This window comes from Callorhinus ursinus, unplaced genomic scaffold, assembly GCF_003265705.2.
Source record: "Callorhinus ursinus isolate GAN/ISIS: 27379988/994484 unplaced genomic scaffold, GSC_fseal_2.0 scaffold8, whole genome shotgun sequence".
NCBI classification, from domain to species: domain Eukaryota; kingdom Metazoa; phylum Chordata; class Mammalia; order Carnivora; family Otariidae; genus Callorhinus; species Callorhinus ursinus.
In genome coordinates, this window is record NW_027397070.1 from 12,823,208 (window position 1) to 12,841,892 (window position 18,685).

The 18,685-nt window shown below is 33.5% G+C and overlaps 1 protein-coding gene across 3 annotated transcripts in view; it reads right to left on the bottom strand.

The window, feature by feature from the left end:
- The window catches only part of RALGAPA1 (Ral GTPase activating protein catalytic subunit alpha 1), a 253,647-nt gene that overhangs the window by 146,209 nt on the left and 88,753 nt on the right, over positions 1 to 18,685 (bottom strand). For 2 of the 3 annotated variants that reach the window (XM_073895099.1, XM_073895100.1), the window contains exons 12-17: positions 17,931 to 18,068; positions 13,906 to 14,054; positions 10,930 to 11,059; positions 8,976 to 9,213; positions 7,781 to 7,942; positions 2,547 to 2,687 (exon numbers count right to left, since the gene is read on the bottom strand). In XM_073895099.1, the coding sequence (XP_073751200.1) occupies positions 2,547 to 2,687; positions 7,781 to 7,942; positions 8,976 to 9,213; positions 10,930 to 11,059; positions 13,906 to 14,054; positions 17,931 to 18,068 (958 nt within the window). The remainder of the gene's footprint in view (positions 1 to 2,546; positions 2,688 to 7,780; positions 7,943 to 8,975; positions 9,214 to 10,929; positions 11,060 to 13,905; positions 14,055 to 17,930; positions 18,069 to 18,685) is intronic. The other variant, XM_025870163.2, reaches the window with a different exon arrangement.

The following is an 18,685-nucleotide window of genomic DNA, read 5'->3' on the forward strand; positions in this document are numbered from 1 at the left end:
CATAAATAGTATCTTAAAAAAAAAAAAAAAAAGAATTAGTGGCCAAAATTCATTTCAATTTTTCTAAACATGTCAAAAATGGTTTGCAGTAAATGCTTTAAAAATATTTTTTAAAACTAAAAAAAAAGCTTGAAGCAAAAAATATAGCTAAAAGAAGTTTACAACAAATTGGGAGTTTCTTTTAGCTATATATAATTTAGTTATAAGAACAGAAACATTATTTTGCTCATTTACATAACTTAAATTATAATTTGATGCAATCAACCAAAATCAGTGCTACTTACATATAAAGGTACAGTGCTTAAATGGAGCACCGAAAAGACAAAACATCCAATTCTTTATTTGTAGCTAAGCATCCTATGTAACAAAAATACATGCTGTTTTCTTCTATATATTAAAATTTATATTATTCCATTTACATATTTTCTAATCTAGCTACTCTTTGCATCAATAGCTTAAATTATTCAGGTTACCTAACCTTACTGGTGTCAAATACATATTCATTCGTCATCAAATATTTATTGAGCATCCAGGTTTGGATTTGAGGCCAAATTTTCTATTTTATTATTGCCATACATCAACTATCAATTTCATTATAAAATTCATTAGATATTCATTATTTCTATTATACTTTGGTTCTAAAAAATAATATTGAACACTTCTCAAAAACATCATAAAGAATATGTCTAAGTATTTATCAATCAAGATATCTTGAACTAGAAAACACAAACATATCACATCCAATAACTGAGTATTTTATTTTCTCATTTCTAGAAAAATAAAATACTAAGTTTTTTTCATTTACAGTATTTTCAAAGAATACCAACCACAAGAGTGTCTATGTATCTACGTATATTCACCTCTCAATATGTCCCCCTTTGGTTTGGTTGAAATATCTGATCTTAATTAGACTACAGATGGTGGAAAGCACTTCAGTTGAAATATCATTATTAATAAAAATGCACCTTCCCTTTGGAGTGCCTGGGTGGCTCAGTCGGTTAAGTGGCTGACTTGATTTCGGTTTGGGTCGTGATCTTGGGGTCCTGGGATCAAGCCCCATGTCCAGCTCCACACTCAGCAGGGAGTCTACTTCAGGATTCTCTCTCCCCCTCTGCTCTTCCCACCCCTGCCCCCCACTCTCTATCTCCCTCTAAAATAAATAAATCTTTAAAAAAAAATAAAAAAGGCACCGTCCCTCGCATAAGCCTTCAATCCACTAGGAACTGAAAGGATAAATAAAGGTTGTTTAAAAGAGAAGAAAAAAAGTCAACCACACCAAAAGTGGCAATGTCAAGGAAACACTTATAAGAAGAGTGATAAGAAAGTACCTAAAAATGTACAAGTCACTTTCCTCAAGCTAGCACATTTTGCATGGTAACTATTCAACATGTTTGCTTTTGTCTAAAAGACAAGACACTATATGATTTTATTCACACAAAATTATTTTTTTAAAAAAAGCTAATCTACAGTGATAGAAATCAACAGCGATTGTGTAGAGGAGGGGTACTGACTTGAAAGTGTCACGAGGGAATTTGGGGGATAATGGAAATGTTCTATATTTTGTTTGGGATGATGGTTAATAGGGGTGTGTATAATTCTCAAAAATCATTGAACTGAACCCAGGATCTATACATTGTATTACATGTAATTAAACCTTATTAAAGAGCAGACCATCTCGTCCTAGTACTGCGGATCAAGGACCTGAGGCAGAACTGAAAAGCTGACCAGGTTTTGAGGTTCCTAAAAACTGGCTTTAGGGGCACCTGGGTGGCTCAGTTGTTAAGTGTCTGCCTTCGGCTCAGGTCAAGATCCCAGGGTCCTGGGATTGAGCCCCGCATTGGGGTCCCTGCTCCGCGGAAAGCCTGCTTCTCTCTCTCCCACTCCCCCTGCTTGTGTTCTCTCTCTCTGTGTCTCTCTGTCAAATAAATAAATAAAATATTTTTTTAAAAAGTTGGGGCTTCATAGAATGGTTTCTTTATTTGGCTTAAAAATGAGTTCTTAGAATTCTATATATTATTATAATCTAATATAAATACAAAGATCTATTCCAAAGCAACTCTAAGATTATGTACTTTCCTCAATTATTGATTCCCCTTGCTTACTTCCATTACTACAGATGATGGAGCCATATGCATTATTCAAGATTTACCATATCATTAGTCAAAACAATGGGAAATTAAAAGTCAAGGCTCTAATTGTTACCTTCCAAGTCATCTTTTGTCAGACATCTATAATGACATAAATATACATTACTACTTCTTTTGACCACCTGAGAAGAAAAAACTCAACTGTAAACAGAAAAAAATTTACAACCAAAAATACTGGACATTGGCACAGCACTAAACTTAGCACTTCCAGAATGAACTGCCAGGATAGCATTAGAATTCAAATAACTCAAAATGTTGATTTCTCAACCACTTTCCCAATTTCCCACACCTCCCCCAAAGAAATTAACTTTGAAGAGTTTATTTGATTAAGCAAAATTTGAAAGCAGAAGGATTAAAAAGTGAAAAAGGTGGTGCAGAAATTAGCAGAGGTGGCACTACCTGAAAGCTCATCAGAAAGGGGAGTGAGAACAATATCAGGCAAGAAGGGTTTGGAAGTATGGATCAGAACAGGAGCACTTTTAGCACTGCGTATATAGGCCGATGGCAGAGCACATTCACCAATGGATCGGCTTCTCATGGCTTTAAAAAAGGAAAAGAAAGAAGTGGGGAAGGAAAAAAGAAGAGTGACTATAATGAAAGGCTTGTGTCACAGAAAAAGCAGCAACAGAGAAAACTAAAAGATATAAAGGAAGGAAATTTTAAATTAAAACATTTCAGCACGGCAAATACTGGCAAGCTGTAAGAAAAGAAATCAGAGAACACATGACATTTCGAATGTAAAGTTTTTGGTGTAAAGCAGGAAAATGCTTATTATTATTAGCAGTTACAATGGTATAGCACTAAAAATCAGCAGACACTTTAAATTAGCACTATGTTCTCAAAACCAAGGGTTGAAAAGTTCATTGAATGGGAACACTGAAAAGAACTCAACATTATTAGTTCAAAGAAATTTTTGGTACTATATTTGGGCATTTCTCTGAGCCATTACGAGGCAATTCCGAGTCATTCTTCTTAATGAAGCTGAATTCCAAAAACAAATCATTTCTACTTTCATACTCTTCCCTAACAAAGTTTTGAAGTCACTCCTAGGTCATTTTTAGAACATTTTATGTAATTCATAATCTAAAGGATTGAATCTCATGGTTAGTATTCGATCTGGATAGGAGAAGAATGCTTACTTAAATCCATATCTCTTACTTATATTAAAGTGTAACAGTATATAGGACACCTGGGTGGCTCAGTTGGTTAAGTGTCAGACTTCGGCTCAGGTCATGATCCTGGGGTCCTAGGATTGAGCTCCACATCGGGCTCCCTGCTCAGTGGGGAGTCTGCTTCTCCCTCTCCCTTGTGCCCCTCCCCCTGCTTGTGCTCTCTCTCTCTCTTTCAAATAAATAAATTAAAAAAAGTTTAACAGTATAATTTAAAATTTTTAAGTAGAAATATTTACAGAAAATAGAATTTGCAATCTGGATGAAAAATCAAGTCACTGAGAAAAATAAGTTTGTGTTAATTTAAATCTTAAGCATGTAATATAAAAACTTTAAAGATTAAGTTCTTAAAGATAACTTAAAAACTGGATTACTTTTCAAAAATTACATTTGTAGTTACATTTGGTAGTCTCGTATAAGGAGTCACCAGTTCATACGATTAAAGACAAATTTTAGCACACTTACAAATAATTTTTTAATAGTCAAGTTTATACTTCCCAAACATGTTTTTAACTTAACTTCCAGTTTAGGGATTCTTGAACAAAGGTATGCATATTGTTGTGTATGAATAGAGGACTTAAAAGAAACAATATTGCATAATATCCAGTATAATATGACTGGTTAAAAAAAAATTTGAGCGTTAATATCAATTCAAAATCTTGGCTGTCCGGGTTAATGTAAACTTTTGGTTCCCCCACCGATGCCTACATTGCTTAGCCTGTCACACAAGGCCTATGGGACCCGGCTGCACAAATCACTACAACTGCATCTTTTCCTCCTGTTCTCACAAGCTGCTGCCACAGAGAATTTTTATACTGCTCCCTGAAATTTTCATGCTCTTTCAAGACAGCATAGCTTTGTGAATTCATAATATCCTTGGTCTTTTTTTCCTCCTGACACTCCTTCGTACTCAAAATGTCATCTCATCTGTGAAGCTTTTCTGATTCTTCCACATAATTAACTTACTGGCAATACAGCAATGAACAAAACAGTTAAGAATCCCTGCTTTTGCAAAGCTTAAAATCTATTTTTAGTGGACTGTATGTTTTTTATGTCAGCCTCCCAACTTTTCAAACACAACAACTATATCCTCTGATCTTTATAATCCTAGTACTTGGCACACAGAGCTCAATAAAGGCTTATTGAATGAATATCTGTATTTTGGGAGTATGGCATAATTATTTGAAAAAGAAAGGTTTCAGTTGCAAACATAAAGAGGAATAAATCAAAAAAAGATACTTTAAACTAAATTGACTTTTAAAACTAATCTGATTTAATTTTCAATTCTACAGAAGAATTACAAGTTTTCTTCTGTTTTTTTTCCCTTGGGTTAGATAATTCCTTGCATATAACAATTCCTTTTATTCCTTCTTTCCTACCACCAACCTGGAGGAAGAGCCTGGGCATTTCCCTTGGAACTTTCCATAATCGCAGTGGTTTAAGTTTGTTATGATCCTAAATGAATTCTACAAAAATGCACCCCTCTAATTTTTTTCACTACACTACAGGTCTTTATGCATACCTGAAATTCTGTCCAGTGCCTCACAGCCATGTATCCTACACTACAGAAAATTACTTATGATGAATTAACTACTAGGATTTTTGGGGATTTACTAATCTAAAGCTTAGGTCAGAAATCTCCAGAAAGCCACTGAAATTCCTACTGCCACATACATTCCTAAGCCACCCATATCAGTGATCTTAAATCTGTAAATGAAAGGGCAGTATAAAAAATATAACATCAAGAAATCAGGAAGTAAAAACAAATTTTCAAACATATAAGCATGCCAATTTTTGAAGGCTTCGTATCTTTACCCATCTCAAAAAAATGAATAAAAAAGAAAAACAGGGGCGCCTGGGTGGCTCAGTCGTTAAGCGTCTGCCTTCGGCTCAGGTCATGATCCCGGGTCCTGGGATCGAGCCCCGCATCGGTCTCCCTGCTCCGCGGGAGGCCTGCTTCTCCCTCTCCCACTCCCTCTGCTTGTGTTCCCTCTCTCACTGTCTCTCTCTCTCTGTCAAATAAATAAATAAAATCTTAAAAAAAAACAAACAGATGCATTCCACATGAATTCACCTTGGATCATAAAGTACACAAATTATGTCAAAAACTGTAACCTTCATTCAAGAGTTCCCATGCAACATAAGAAATTCATAAAAACAGCAAATGTATTAAATCACTAAAAGCACACAGATGCAAAATAAATAGAAGGAAGGCAAGTCTTGCCTTTTCTCACTTCTAAAATTACACAGTTCTCCATATTTATAATTAAATAAAATTCACATCATACATACATGTCCGTCCACTGGGAGAAATACCTTTTTAAGTCCCCAAACTAAGGCTAAAGATTATGATAAAAATAAAGTAAAAGGAAAATCTGAAAACAGAAACAGTGATATATTTGTTCCAACAGCTGAATACCAGTTCCTGAATCATAACTGCAAACAAGTTATTACTTCTCACAAACGTATTCTAAAGTAAGTCTAAAGTAAGTCCTAAATTCGCTGCATCTCCTTTAATAATATGTTGGCATAAGCAAAACCTTAGGAGTAGTGATGAGGGACTTACTAGAATGTATACACTTTATCATAGATTCAATTTTTAACTCTGTACACTAGGAACATAAAAATTTAATATTTTCAGAAAATATATATTCAAACACTATCCTGAATTAATCTGCTGCCCCTTTTAGTATTTTCCAACTTATGCAGGTACTTTTCTGAACAAAATTGTTAACACTTCAATTTTTTATTTGATAGGTTTGTTTAATGAACAAGCCAGACAAGGTTGTTTTGGCAGAGGTACCAGAAAGTAACCATAGTCAGGTAGGAATTGAAGATGAGTATTTTGCTCATTATATACTTTTTAAAGATTAGAAAGATGCCAACATGTTAACGACTGTTTCTCATTAGACAGCTCATTGATGTTTCCTTAAACTTTACATTTCACACTAAGCATAAATTACTTCTATAATCAGAAAAATTATCTAAGAAACTTAAAAAAGATACATTTTAAGTAAAACAAAGTAAAATTTTAAACTTAAAAGAACAATTCTATCCTAACCAGTACACAAATATTTTCATTAAATGTGACATTAATATAAAATGAAGAAAGGCATTTCAGATGTAATCAACATCTTCCTAAGAATCTCAAAAAGTGATTCTATACCAAAACTTTGATTATATTAATTTTAATTCATCCATACCCTTTTATCCTTGTATCATTTATTATTCTTCTTGACATAGACAATTCTATGCTTATTTTATAGGCAGAAAACAACTGTGAAAATATGTCTTTTGAAGGATTTAAAAATTAACTGCTTTTTAATTCTTTTAAATTTCTTTAAAATAGTGTTTTTCAGGATTACCATTAAATATAGATATATTTCCACAAAAAATGCTCCTTCCATAAAAATCATAGACTGTAGGGGTGCCTGGGTGGCTCATTTAAGCATCTGACTTCAGCTCAGGTCATGACCCCAGGGGTCTGGGATAAAGGCCTGAGTTGGGCTCCCTGCTCAGCGGGGAGTCTGCTTCTCCCTCTCCCTTTGCCCCTCCCCCCTGTTGGTGCACTCGCAAACACTCGTTCTCTCTCTCTCAAATAAATAAATAAAATCTTTTAAAAAATTATAAATTGTAAAACCAAGTAACTTCAAGCAATTTTGTTTCAGGCATATAAAGTATTATTATTCCCATTACACAGATGAGGTAAATAAAGCCTAGGAAGTTCAAAATGATCTAGCTATTCAGTGATGAAAGTAAGAGTAAAAAAAGAGATTAGGACAAAGCCTTCTTAATTTTCATTGCAGCACTCTTTCTACTATAATTCAGAGCAAGTTATAAGTCTCTGAGAGGAAGAGTAATAAAATGGTAGCTAGGTCCAGAGTATACTGCGTGATCCTACATCCAGAAATTCTTCCCATTATTGCTCCTTTGCTGCTACTTCCAAGATCATAGAAATTTCTTCCATGTCTGTTAAAAGCTGCAAGGAATCTAGCAACAACTTCCACCTTGGTCTCAGCTATCTGCAAGCAGAGAGCATGAATTCCTAGTTGGAAGTGTGTGAAGCCAATCTAATTATATAATCTAGCACTGAAAATTAGCTACCCTAATTTCCCGTTTGTGAGTATATTCACTTAGTAGAAACTCTACCAGTTAATGCATGAGTTCTGTAAAGCGAATCAGAGTTCTATTTCTTCAATTCTGTAAAAAACAGTTTAAAATTATTGATACCTACAGTAAAATAAACTACATAAAAATGCTAATGTAAGCTAAATCTTAATAGCATACACGAGTAACCGCATGTCATTAGATTCTCGACTACTACTGGGAAAAAAAAGGTTTTGCTATAGAAGTTTTTCCTTTAACGACCAAAGTTAAAAGGTAACTATATATTTACATAGATTGTTACTAAGGACTATAAACGTATTGCCGTGTACAATTCTCATTATTTTTAAGAGTACATACCAACGGTTTTTTGCCGTACTATACTCCTTGCCTTTTCGGTTCCTGGGGAACCAGTGGTTGTTGCACTTCTCTGCCTCATTGGGGCTTGGCCAGGCTGATCACGACTCCATCCTCTAGAAAATGACTTGTCAACTGAAACTTTCTGAAATTCATGTCCAACTCCTAGAAATGCAGATTTTCAATCTCAGTATACTGCCACCTGATTAATAATCTCTTCAAATTATGCGTGCTACCTTGCCTCAGATTCTCAGGTTTACTCATAATGCATTATGAAGTATCATGTTAAATGCCTGTGTACCATAAGGCTTTTTTGAACTTCAATTTATGTAAAAATCATATTCCAAAACCAATACAGAATTCTAAAATTACACCATCAAAAATAAACTATTATTAAATCCTTTGCCATCCACTTGTTCCATTAAAAAAGAAACATTTGGATAAGCAAAAAAGTTTGAGAAATGAGCCAACCAAAAGCCATCCTGTGATGGAAGTTACTAAATCTCTACCTGCCAATAATAGCCAGTTGGGAAATAAACAGTCTAGGAAAAAGTATTTTGGTCACATAATTAACTACCATGGACTACTTTTAAATAGGAAGCGTGACCCAGGTATAATCTCTAGCCAGCAACTACTTATTAAGAGTGAAAAATACTAACACATCAAGGATTATAAAAACACGTATTAACAATATAATCACTATGTCATTGTCCCTCTCCCCCTTTTTAACACTCAATAGATACATAACCCACATCTAGGGAATGTTTGCTTTTAGTTAAAACCAAAAAAATGCTTTCAACAGAATTTTTCAAATAATTCTTTTTAAATAGAGTAACATGAAATCACCTTCTAAATTCTAACAAAAAGTTGCACATGATAAAAAAGGAAGAACATTAAAATTTCCATTTTGGTTAATTATTTAAAATAAAATATTTAAGATTCTAAATTATTTAAATTTTAGCTAGATATATACAGAACACTTTCTCATCAATATCACTGATTTTAAGGTTATTCAAGAAAAATTACAAGGTACCTACATGTTTTATTGTTGAAAATTTTTAATCTGCAGGGCAAATGAAGGAGGGAACAGTTAAGAGAAAACATAATTTTTTACCGTCACCTGTCTCCCTAGCTTGATTTTCCCAGACCAAATTATTTAAACAAATTTATGGGGAGCATCTCTGTGGACAACTCTTACCTTTCCCTTTGTGCTTTTTTTGCTTCTGTTCACTCAGCTTATCCAATGGTAAATCACTAAGATCCAAACTATATAAATTTCTAGCTAAAACTTTAGTTAGAGTTTCCATAGTTAGCGACCACTCAGTGGCTAACTCTTCCCAATAGGTCAAAGACGATAATACTGAGAGTAAGTCATCCCATAGTTCTCGAGAGATGTACACATTAAGATTTGCTTTGATCCAGGCAACGATAAGAGTCTATAAAGACAAATAAGTAACAATGAAATATGTTCAAATTCAGATATTCAATCATAAAAAAAAACTAAGAACAAGCAGATTTTTAAATCACATAATATCCATGACACTTTCTTGGTACCTAATACTTATAAAGGAATTCATGCAATCATTAATATCTACTATAAATTTTATTTCAACAATTGCTAACACCCAACATTCTAGCAATTAGGACAAGTTATCAAAACTGAAAAGAAATATCCTTAAGTTGTAACTATCCTTCATGCTGTATTACATTAATGTTAAATAAATGCTGCTTGAAAAGAGTCTCCACACTATTAAAAATTTGAAATTATTATGTTGAATTATTTACTAATGCTTATTGAGCTAAACTGACCAAAACCTACATTCTCAAATTGAAGACGAAACTCAGCATATAATTTGAATATTCTAAAAACAAGTTACTGCAGATATACTTAATGAAATGTTTTTTGAAAAATTGTATGTAAATTAAAGAATAAAATTAAATTTCACTTTGAAGATACCAGAAGAATTAAAGGCATTTTGTAAAATATCCAATCATAGAATAAGAACTTATTCACTGAGGGCAGAAATTACTGATCAGCCATTACCACTGAGATTTTAGGGATTTCTACTGAAGATATAACCTCCTATTGAAGAAACGAATAGTAAAAAGTTTTTCAAAAGCTTAGCTCTAAATTTTACTAAGTAATTCACATAAATTTATACATTAAATGCAAGATGAAATGAACAGAGTTTACAGTATAGAACAGTAAAAACTAGTGACTCTATTCTATCTTGAAACATTTACACTACAAAAAAGTTATTCCACATAGCAAGCTAAAATTTTGCCTTTCTATAGTTTCAACATTGGGTTAGTTCTAACAATTGGGAAATGTTTTTAAAAAGGGCTAAGAAGTTAAGAGGAGTTTAGATAATAAATGTAACTGGTTTCAAAAGATTATTCACTACTAGCATAAAATTTTAGGCATAAGAATATTTTTTAAAAAATGATTTGAATGATTATAGTTATGGCCAAGAATTAGATCTGAGTAGCTTTTTACTTTGATATTAAGAACCATTTTATCCATGTATTTGTATTTAATGTGTCACCTTAAGAACATATTATTTTGGTATTTCCAAAGAATCCATAATACATTTAAAGTCAATACTCTATCCTCAGGTTGGAAAACACAATACATAATTTTTATATATTCAAACTACCACTGATACTTAAAATACAACAATGAATAAAGTCTTACAGAACAGCATGATAAGAAAGATTCTTGATTATTAGCTACTTTTCCATTACTACAGAACAACTTAAAAGAAAGTTTTGTTTTTCTAACAATGCCAGAGACTTGGAAACTCATAAAGCAAACAATCAGGCCATTACTCATGAAGCTCCCTGGCAGCTTTTTGCAATCATGTAAGTATGCCACACAAGAGAAAAAGTTAAATATCATCAGCCTGTTTCAATGCTCTTTACATAGAACTGGTATTTCCTCCACTCTTATACTAGGTTGTGAGTTTCTATGTATGGCAAATAGCCTATTTAGATAAGCAACTTTAAATTTAGTTCACAAAAGGTCCTTTAATATGAAATGATCTTTGATTTAAATCTTTTTTCCCCCAAGTAACAAGTTCAGGGCTCAATGACTCTTATAAAAATACATATCTATCCATCTATTTATCTATCTATTTATTTATTTTTATTGCCTGGAAAAGTGGTCCTGCAAGTCGACCTGCCAAGGTCATATTTTTTTTCCCCTGGAACTGCAGAAAAGCTTGTGATGGCATCTTCAGTACAGACTCCGTGACTCTGAGCAACACAAGCAGCATCTGTTCCCTTAAAGTAAAAAAATTAATTAATGTTTCCTTCTCACATATGTTTGTTTTTGATTAATGAATAACTTCAAAATTAATATTTGTTATAAAATGTATTATCTTTCAATAAGTCAAATATCAAAATATCTTTCAAATTTTTAGAATTCTTTAAATATTAAAATTTAAAATTCCATTTTATAAACTATACCAGTCATTTAAAAAACATTTTTCAATCACAAAACCCTCTCATCAGTTAAAAATGTATGCAAAAGCTCATTATTGGGAGGTGAGAATGTGGTGGCTGCTCCCATCCCCCGACCCCCCAAAAATCAAGTAATAACCTTAGGAAGCTGTTTGAAGAACATTCCTCTATCTATACAGTATAGTTCTACCTTGATGCCTATACATCTATTCTTCATCTTTATAATATGGAAAATAAGCACATATCCAGAAGTGTACCAGGTGCAACTGCAAAAACTACATGATTTTTAAGATTAATAGATCACAGTTGATCCTGACAGGTAATCAAGGACCATCACTCTTTTGCCTCTTTCCACCCTTTTAAGTTTGGCCATTTCCCTTTATTCTCCTTGTGTACTCCAAGTCAAGACAATCCTAATATTATTTCTATCTTGCCTCTGTCTCCTAGATGCTTATTATTAAGACCATAAAACCACCTTATTTGCACTTGATAATTTGGAAACTGATTAAACCACATGTGAAAAAGGGTATTTCAGTTTGGGTGTACACCCAGACTACCAGCCCAAGTCCCTATCACAGCCTCCTCTCTGATTTGTCTGTGGGCCCATTCCAGACACAGCAACATGTGGGACGTGGAACAATCCATGTGAGAAATGTGGCAGAGGTAGCAAGAGATCACAGACCTAGAAGTCATCATTTTTCTGGAAAGGGAGGGCAGAATCAAATAGAAAAGTATCACTCAATGAAAAATATCCTGAATTGATTAACAAATAAATACATGTATTTATTCATAAGATAAAAATCAAAGTTGCCACATTTGTAATCTTAGTCTTCTGGCTTAGCTGTATGAAATGAAGAACTTTTTGAAATCAACCACATATGCAATAAAGTATAGATTTTCCAAATAAATCTTATCTGACTTGTGGTCAAATCAAAACTCATTCATATATAACCTTTCACTTTGTAATATGATAGTAATGATTTTAATTCATAAAATCTTATAAATTCAATGTAAATATGTGAGTAATCTCTCATAATGCTATGACTTAAAGGGAACTTGTAAAAAAATTTTTTTTAATTCTAAAATTGTGTTCCATATAGCAGACCTCTCACTTTAACCTGGCTCAACAATACTGATGCAAAGTACATTTAAAAAAAAAAAAAAAAGGAAGGGGGGACAGAGACTAATAAAAGAATGGTCCAAAATAGTACGGTTACTGGATAATAATAACCTAGCCTCTGCAGTCTGAAGGACCAGTTCAAATCTCAGCTATGTAAACAAAGATAAATGAACTAATCTCTTTGTGCCTAAGAACCACCACATAAAATAGAGATATTATCTACCTAAGAAGTGCTACAATTAAGAAAGAAAATGCATGCATAGTGCTTAAAAACATACCTGGCATCGAAAAGTGTTCCAATTAAGTTAATAATACTTCCTGATGTAACTATATCCATACTGCTAATAAAGAATTTTTTCAAAATAAAGCCATTTTTCCATATGCAGCAAAACATGTACTAGGCATAATCTTTCACTAAGTACTTCCACTTTTTAAGAATAAGTCAAACGAGAAAAATTATGTATGTATTAGGATGATCACTGTCTTCCCTCCACCCCAAAATAAAATGGAAATAACTATATATCCATCAAAAGGAGACTGGTTAAGAAAATTATGGCACATACAAATGGCATAATACTAAGTGACTATATATGGTTTGGTGAACCAGATGTTCATCAAAGGGCAAACAATGATTACCTCCAGAGAATGAGTTTTGGGGCAACTTTTATTTTCTTTTTAAAACTTTTCTTTGTTTGATTTTTACAGTGAACATGTATCATTTTTACAAAAACTGAAGAACTGTTCTTTTCCCCAAAAGGCCTATTTTTCCATTCAATTAAATATTTAAAGAGTACAAATAATATATAAAATACTATCCTAAGAATGTGGGAAATACAAAAACAAAGACAACAGAGACATACTTTTTAGGGCCTTTCAATTCACAGGTAAACAGACATTTATACAAGTAATTTAAGGATTCAGACAATTTTGAAAAGAACTAAAACAGAGGTACAAATACATACTGAAAGGAAGTGGGGGGAAAATTATAAGTAAGGATACGTGGAAAAAGGAAGGTGGAATCTAAAGAGTTACTGTGACAACATAAAAAGATGGCAAGAATGAGATATTCTACAGAAAAGTTCAGAATGTGCACAGGAAACAGCAATTTGGTAAAGCTGGGAGCTGGATCCCATTCTGCAGGGTAGAGTTTAGGCTTGAGAGAAAGACAGAAAATTAGGCAGGGACCTCACTGTACATGGCCTTAAATGCCAGGTTGAGAAATCAGGCATTCACACACTTAATCATTTACTTATTCTTTTATTCACACATGCATAATTTCATTTATTCATGCATGTATTCATTCCTGAGAGTGGTGAGGGGGGCATCATATGTCCACTTTAGAAAACTAATCCAGGAAGGCTGATCAAAGGTGTCTAAGATAAAGTGGAGACTACTACTGTCATCATAATTATTACATAAAATATTTACTTGCTAATAGAAGCCTCTACAATATTGCGACAAGCCCTGTTCAGACACTACTCCTCTAAAAATTACTATAATTATATATACACAATTAAAAAAAACATAAAGGATAAATATTTTTTACCAAGTCTTTTTGTCCATTGAAACTTGTACAACCATGAACCGATAAATATTAAGAATGCGTTTACACATATCTGTGTGCTCATCCAGAAGATTTTTAATTTCATTTGCAGGTTCAAGAAGAAATATGTTTGATGAGTTTATAATAAACACCTAAGACAAAAGACATCATTAGCTATTCATTATAAAATTAAAATTTCTTATTTAAAGAAAAAATAAATTCAGATGCTGATCACTAGGTGATCTACAACGAACTTAAAAGCATAAGGCTACAGGTTAATTCTGATCCTATTTCTACCACTAGTTTGACATGTGAAATTTAAACCCATTAAACTATTTTGTTTTTATGTTTATCTAGACAAATATAAAATCACTACTAGGCACCCAAGGAAAAGAAACCAAGTGAAAAATAGCATTTTTTATAACTGAGAGCTTTAATATAATAACTCTACTGCTGTCATAAAATGAAACAAACAATAAAAAAATACAAACAGTTTAGGATAAAAGAGGATACCTAAATTAAGAAGAATTTTCAGAATAAAATGTTCAATACCATCTATTACTCTTTTCATGTTTATAGTCTATGTGTGTTTATCTGCTTTAGTAATAACAAACTGCATGAACAGATCACATATTATAGTACTACTAATGAGGTGCCATTAATATGCATCTTTCACAGAAAATTTTTAAAGAACTATTATAATCAAATCATTAACTATATTTTGTTACTGAAGACAAAGTAATTATAACGGTGACAGGTGTGTACAAAGGCTCTCGAAGATACTTTGGAGGTATGGAACATTTCATCTATTGTGAAGCTAGGACATTTACATCTTCTATACCCATAATCCTGATTTAAATCCCTGGATGAATTACATAATAAAACATAGTTGTAAAATCATGAGAAAAAAGACTGTTAAGCTAACTTTAGAATAGTGAAAAGAGATAACTCTGTAAGTCTAGCAACACTGACCAAGAAAAGCAAGAGGCACAAATAAATAATAAATAAATTATCAGAAATAAAATAAGGACATTACCATGAGCAATTTGGGAGAAAAGCATTCCAGACAAAACAAAAAGCAAGATTAAAGGACCTGAGGTGACAGCCTCCCTAGCATGTTTAAGGAACAGCAAGGAGTACAGAATGAAGTGAAGAAGTAGGGAAGCAGTTGGGAAATGATGTTGAGAAAAAGAACCAGAGCACGTGGAGAACTTCTCACATTGCCAGTGGTGAGAGAATATATTTTCCCCTGCAAACTTCGCAGACCAATCCTATTGTAAAATACAATAAAAATGAACTAATAAGGGGCGCCTGGGTGGTTCAGTTGTTAAGCGTCTGCCTTCAGCTCAGGTCATGATCCCAGGGTCCTGGGATCAAGCCCCACATCAGGCTCCCTGCTTCGTGGGAAGCCTGCTTCTCCCTCTCCCACTCTCCCTGCTTGTGTTCCCTCTCTCACTGTCTCTCTCTCTGTCAAATAAATAAAATCTTTAAAAAAAAGAATAAGAAAAAGGAAATGTAAACAGACATACAAAAATATAAATGCAAACCATCAAAATCAAGAGATATTAGATGACTTAGTTTCTAAACTCTTAGTCTCAATTTTGTAATTATCTTGTGGGCCAGCACTAGTCTGTGGACCATACCCTGAAGAGCAATGATGTAAAGCCTTATAGACCATTAGAAAGACTTCTGCTTTTATGCTTAGTGATAATGCAAAGCCAGTGGAGGATTTTGAGCAGAAAAATGGTATGATCTGACTTACACTTTAGAGAATCCCTCTGGCTACTGTGTTGAGAATATGCCAGAGTGATGAGTGGGCAAGAGCAGAGCAAGAATACTAATTAGGAGTTTACTGCAATAATCCAGATGAAAGATCACAGAGGCCTGGATACAAGAGGTAGTGTAAATGTTGAAGAGTTAGATTCAGCATACATTCTGAAAATGGTCAGGATGTGTTATCAAATTAGATGTAGGATATAAAAGAAGGCAGGGGAATACCTGGGTGGTGCAGTCAGTTGAGCATCTTACTCTTGGTTTTGGCTCACGTCTGATCTCAGGGTTGTGAGATGGAGCCGTGTTGGGCTCTGCATGCAGCACAGAGTCTGCTCGGGTTTCTCTCTTCCTCTCTCTCTCTGCCCCTCCCCCCTGCTCCCTCACTCTCTAAAATAAATCAATAAATCTTTAAAATTAATTAATTAAAAGTAAAAAAATCAGGAAACAAGATGGCTTGAACAATTGGAAAACAGGTGCTATAAATGAAACAAGGAAAATGGCAGGAACAGCATGTTTGTTGAGCAAGAACAGAAGTTTTAGACATGTCAAGTCTGAAATGTCTATTAGATATCCAAGTGAAGATGTTAACTTGGCATTTGAATATTTGAGTTTAAGACTCAGGGGTGCCTGGGTGGCTCAGTCAGTGAAGCATCTGACTTCAGCTCAGGTCATGATCTCAGGGTCCTCCCCATGAGCAGGGAGTCTGCTTCTCCCTCTACCCCTCCCCCACCCCGCTTGTGCCCTGTCTCTCTCTCTCTCTCAAATGAATAAATAAAATCTTAAAAAAAAAAAAGACTCTTAAGAGTTCAGACAAGAGGTCTCACACTAGAAATAAAATTGTAGATGATGCAATATATAGATGACATTTAAAGCCAGATGAATGGATGAGATGAACCAGAGAATAAGTAGAAAAGAGATCTAAGAACTGATCTGGGGCCCTTCAACAATGAAATGGTTAGGGACATGTGAAAAATTCAGTAAAAAATTCTGAGAAGTGGCCAGTGAGTTAGGAGAAAAACAGGAGGCATGCTATTCAGAAGGACAAGAAGAGTTTCAATAAAGAGGGAATGGTCTATTCTATAAAATGCTCCTGACAAGTCCACTAAGATTAGGATTGAAAAATGTACATCTGGGGCACTTGGGTGGCTCAATTGGTTAAGCATCCAACTCTTGATTTTGGCTCAGGACATGATCTCAGGGTCATGAGATAAGGCCTCACTCACACCCCATGCTGAGTGTGGAGACTGCTTAAGATTCTCTCCCTCCCGCTCTGCCCCTCCTCCCTCCACTTGTGCACATGCTCTCTCTCTCTTAAAAAAAAGAAAAAAGAAAAAAATGTACATCTGATTTAACAATGTGGAGGTCACATGTGGTCTTGACAAGAACAGTCTGATTTAAAAAATTAATGACTATAATGAACTCCTACAAATCAACAAGAAAAAGACAACCCAACAGAATATGGGAAAAAGTATATGAATAGGCAATTCATAAAAAGATGCTCAATTTCAGTACTGATGAAAAAAAGCAAATTAAAAAAAGGAAACAAAAATATGAAATAACATTTCACATATTTGGGGCAGCAAAAATTAAAATGTGACTCTATAAGTAAAAAGGGAAGATATAAGGAAATAAGAACTCACAAACACTCTAAAGGAAATGTAAATTATTATAATCATGTTGGAAGACAATTTGGCAATAACAGTAAAGTAAGGATGATAATATACAACTCCTCCAACCCAGTAACTCCACTTCTGGGTACATATCCTAAGGAAATTCTCCCACATGTGTGAAAGAAATAAATAAGAATGTACATTCAGTGTAGCACTATTTGGAATAATGAGAAATTGGAAACAACTTAAAAAACATCAACAGAAAAATAAGTAAAATGTGAAATAATCATAAGTTGCAATACCAGAAAGTAGCTAAAATGAATGAACTACAGCTATGTATCAACAACACAACTCAAAAACATAATGGTTAATGCAAAAAGAAAGTACGACAATACACCATGACACAATATATATAAATTTTGCAATTGTCTAGAAAAATAATATGTAATTTTTATCAATACATATACATCAGGAAGTAAAAGTTAAGGAAAAAACAAAATTAATATTTTATAATAAAAACTGATTAAATATGGGTGTTGAGTTTATTAAAAAATTATACTGTACCATGAAATACTGAACCATATATTTGAAATATTTAATAATTACTTTATTGTATTTTTTTTAAATACCCAAAAAGTGAACCACCTGCAAAACTGCCTGGGTACCAGCTCGTATGTTTTGTTCTGTGACTTCCTCAGAGGTGTTATGAAGAACATCTTGGTAGGTGCCATTTTTTGCCCAAGTGGAATTTCGAACATGATCAGCAATATCAGTCCCACTTTCCTAAAAAAAAAATCAAGTTTTCATATTTCATTAAGAATGCTGCAACAAGACAGTAAGCTGAAGAAGTAAACTGGAAATTATGGGTTCTTCTGCTAAGCATCTTCTCAGAATAGAGTTTCATTTCATTAGAAAAGCAATGTATATTCACTGTTAAAAAGGTTCTTCTCATTAATAAAAATATAAAGAAAATAAAAAATCATCCATAAGGGTCAGACAGAAATTTTATCATTTTATATACAGAGACATTTTTCTGTGTAGCTAATGTATAAACCTCCCTTCTGTAACTTACACACTTAAGAATGGGATTATATTACTTAAAATTCTGTAAAACATGAATTTTGTTCTAAAGTAAATGCCAGAAACCAAACAACTTAAATAAAACAATAGAAAATAGCTTCTATTTATTTTAGAGTATTAAAATTCTTATTACTCAGAGAAGAATATTAGGTATTTCAAACCCCTAAGACTCCATCTTTCTGCTTGAGTTTTAGCTGTCAAAAGTCTTGCTGACTAAGGAGTTCCCTCAGGTGAAAAGCCACAAAAGCAGACATTTCACTCAGAGTTGTTCCCTTTTTTTAAGTTTCTTTCTAGTTTCTTCCTGCTTGCGGTCACTCACC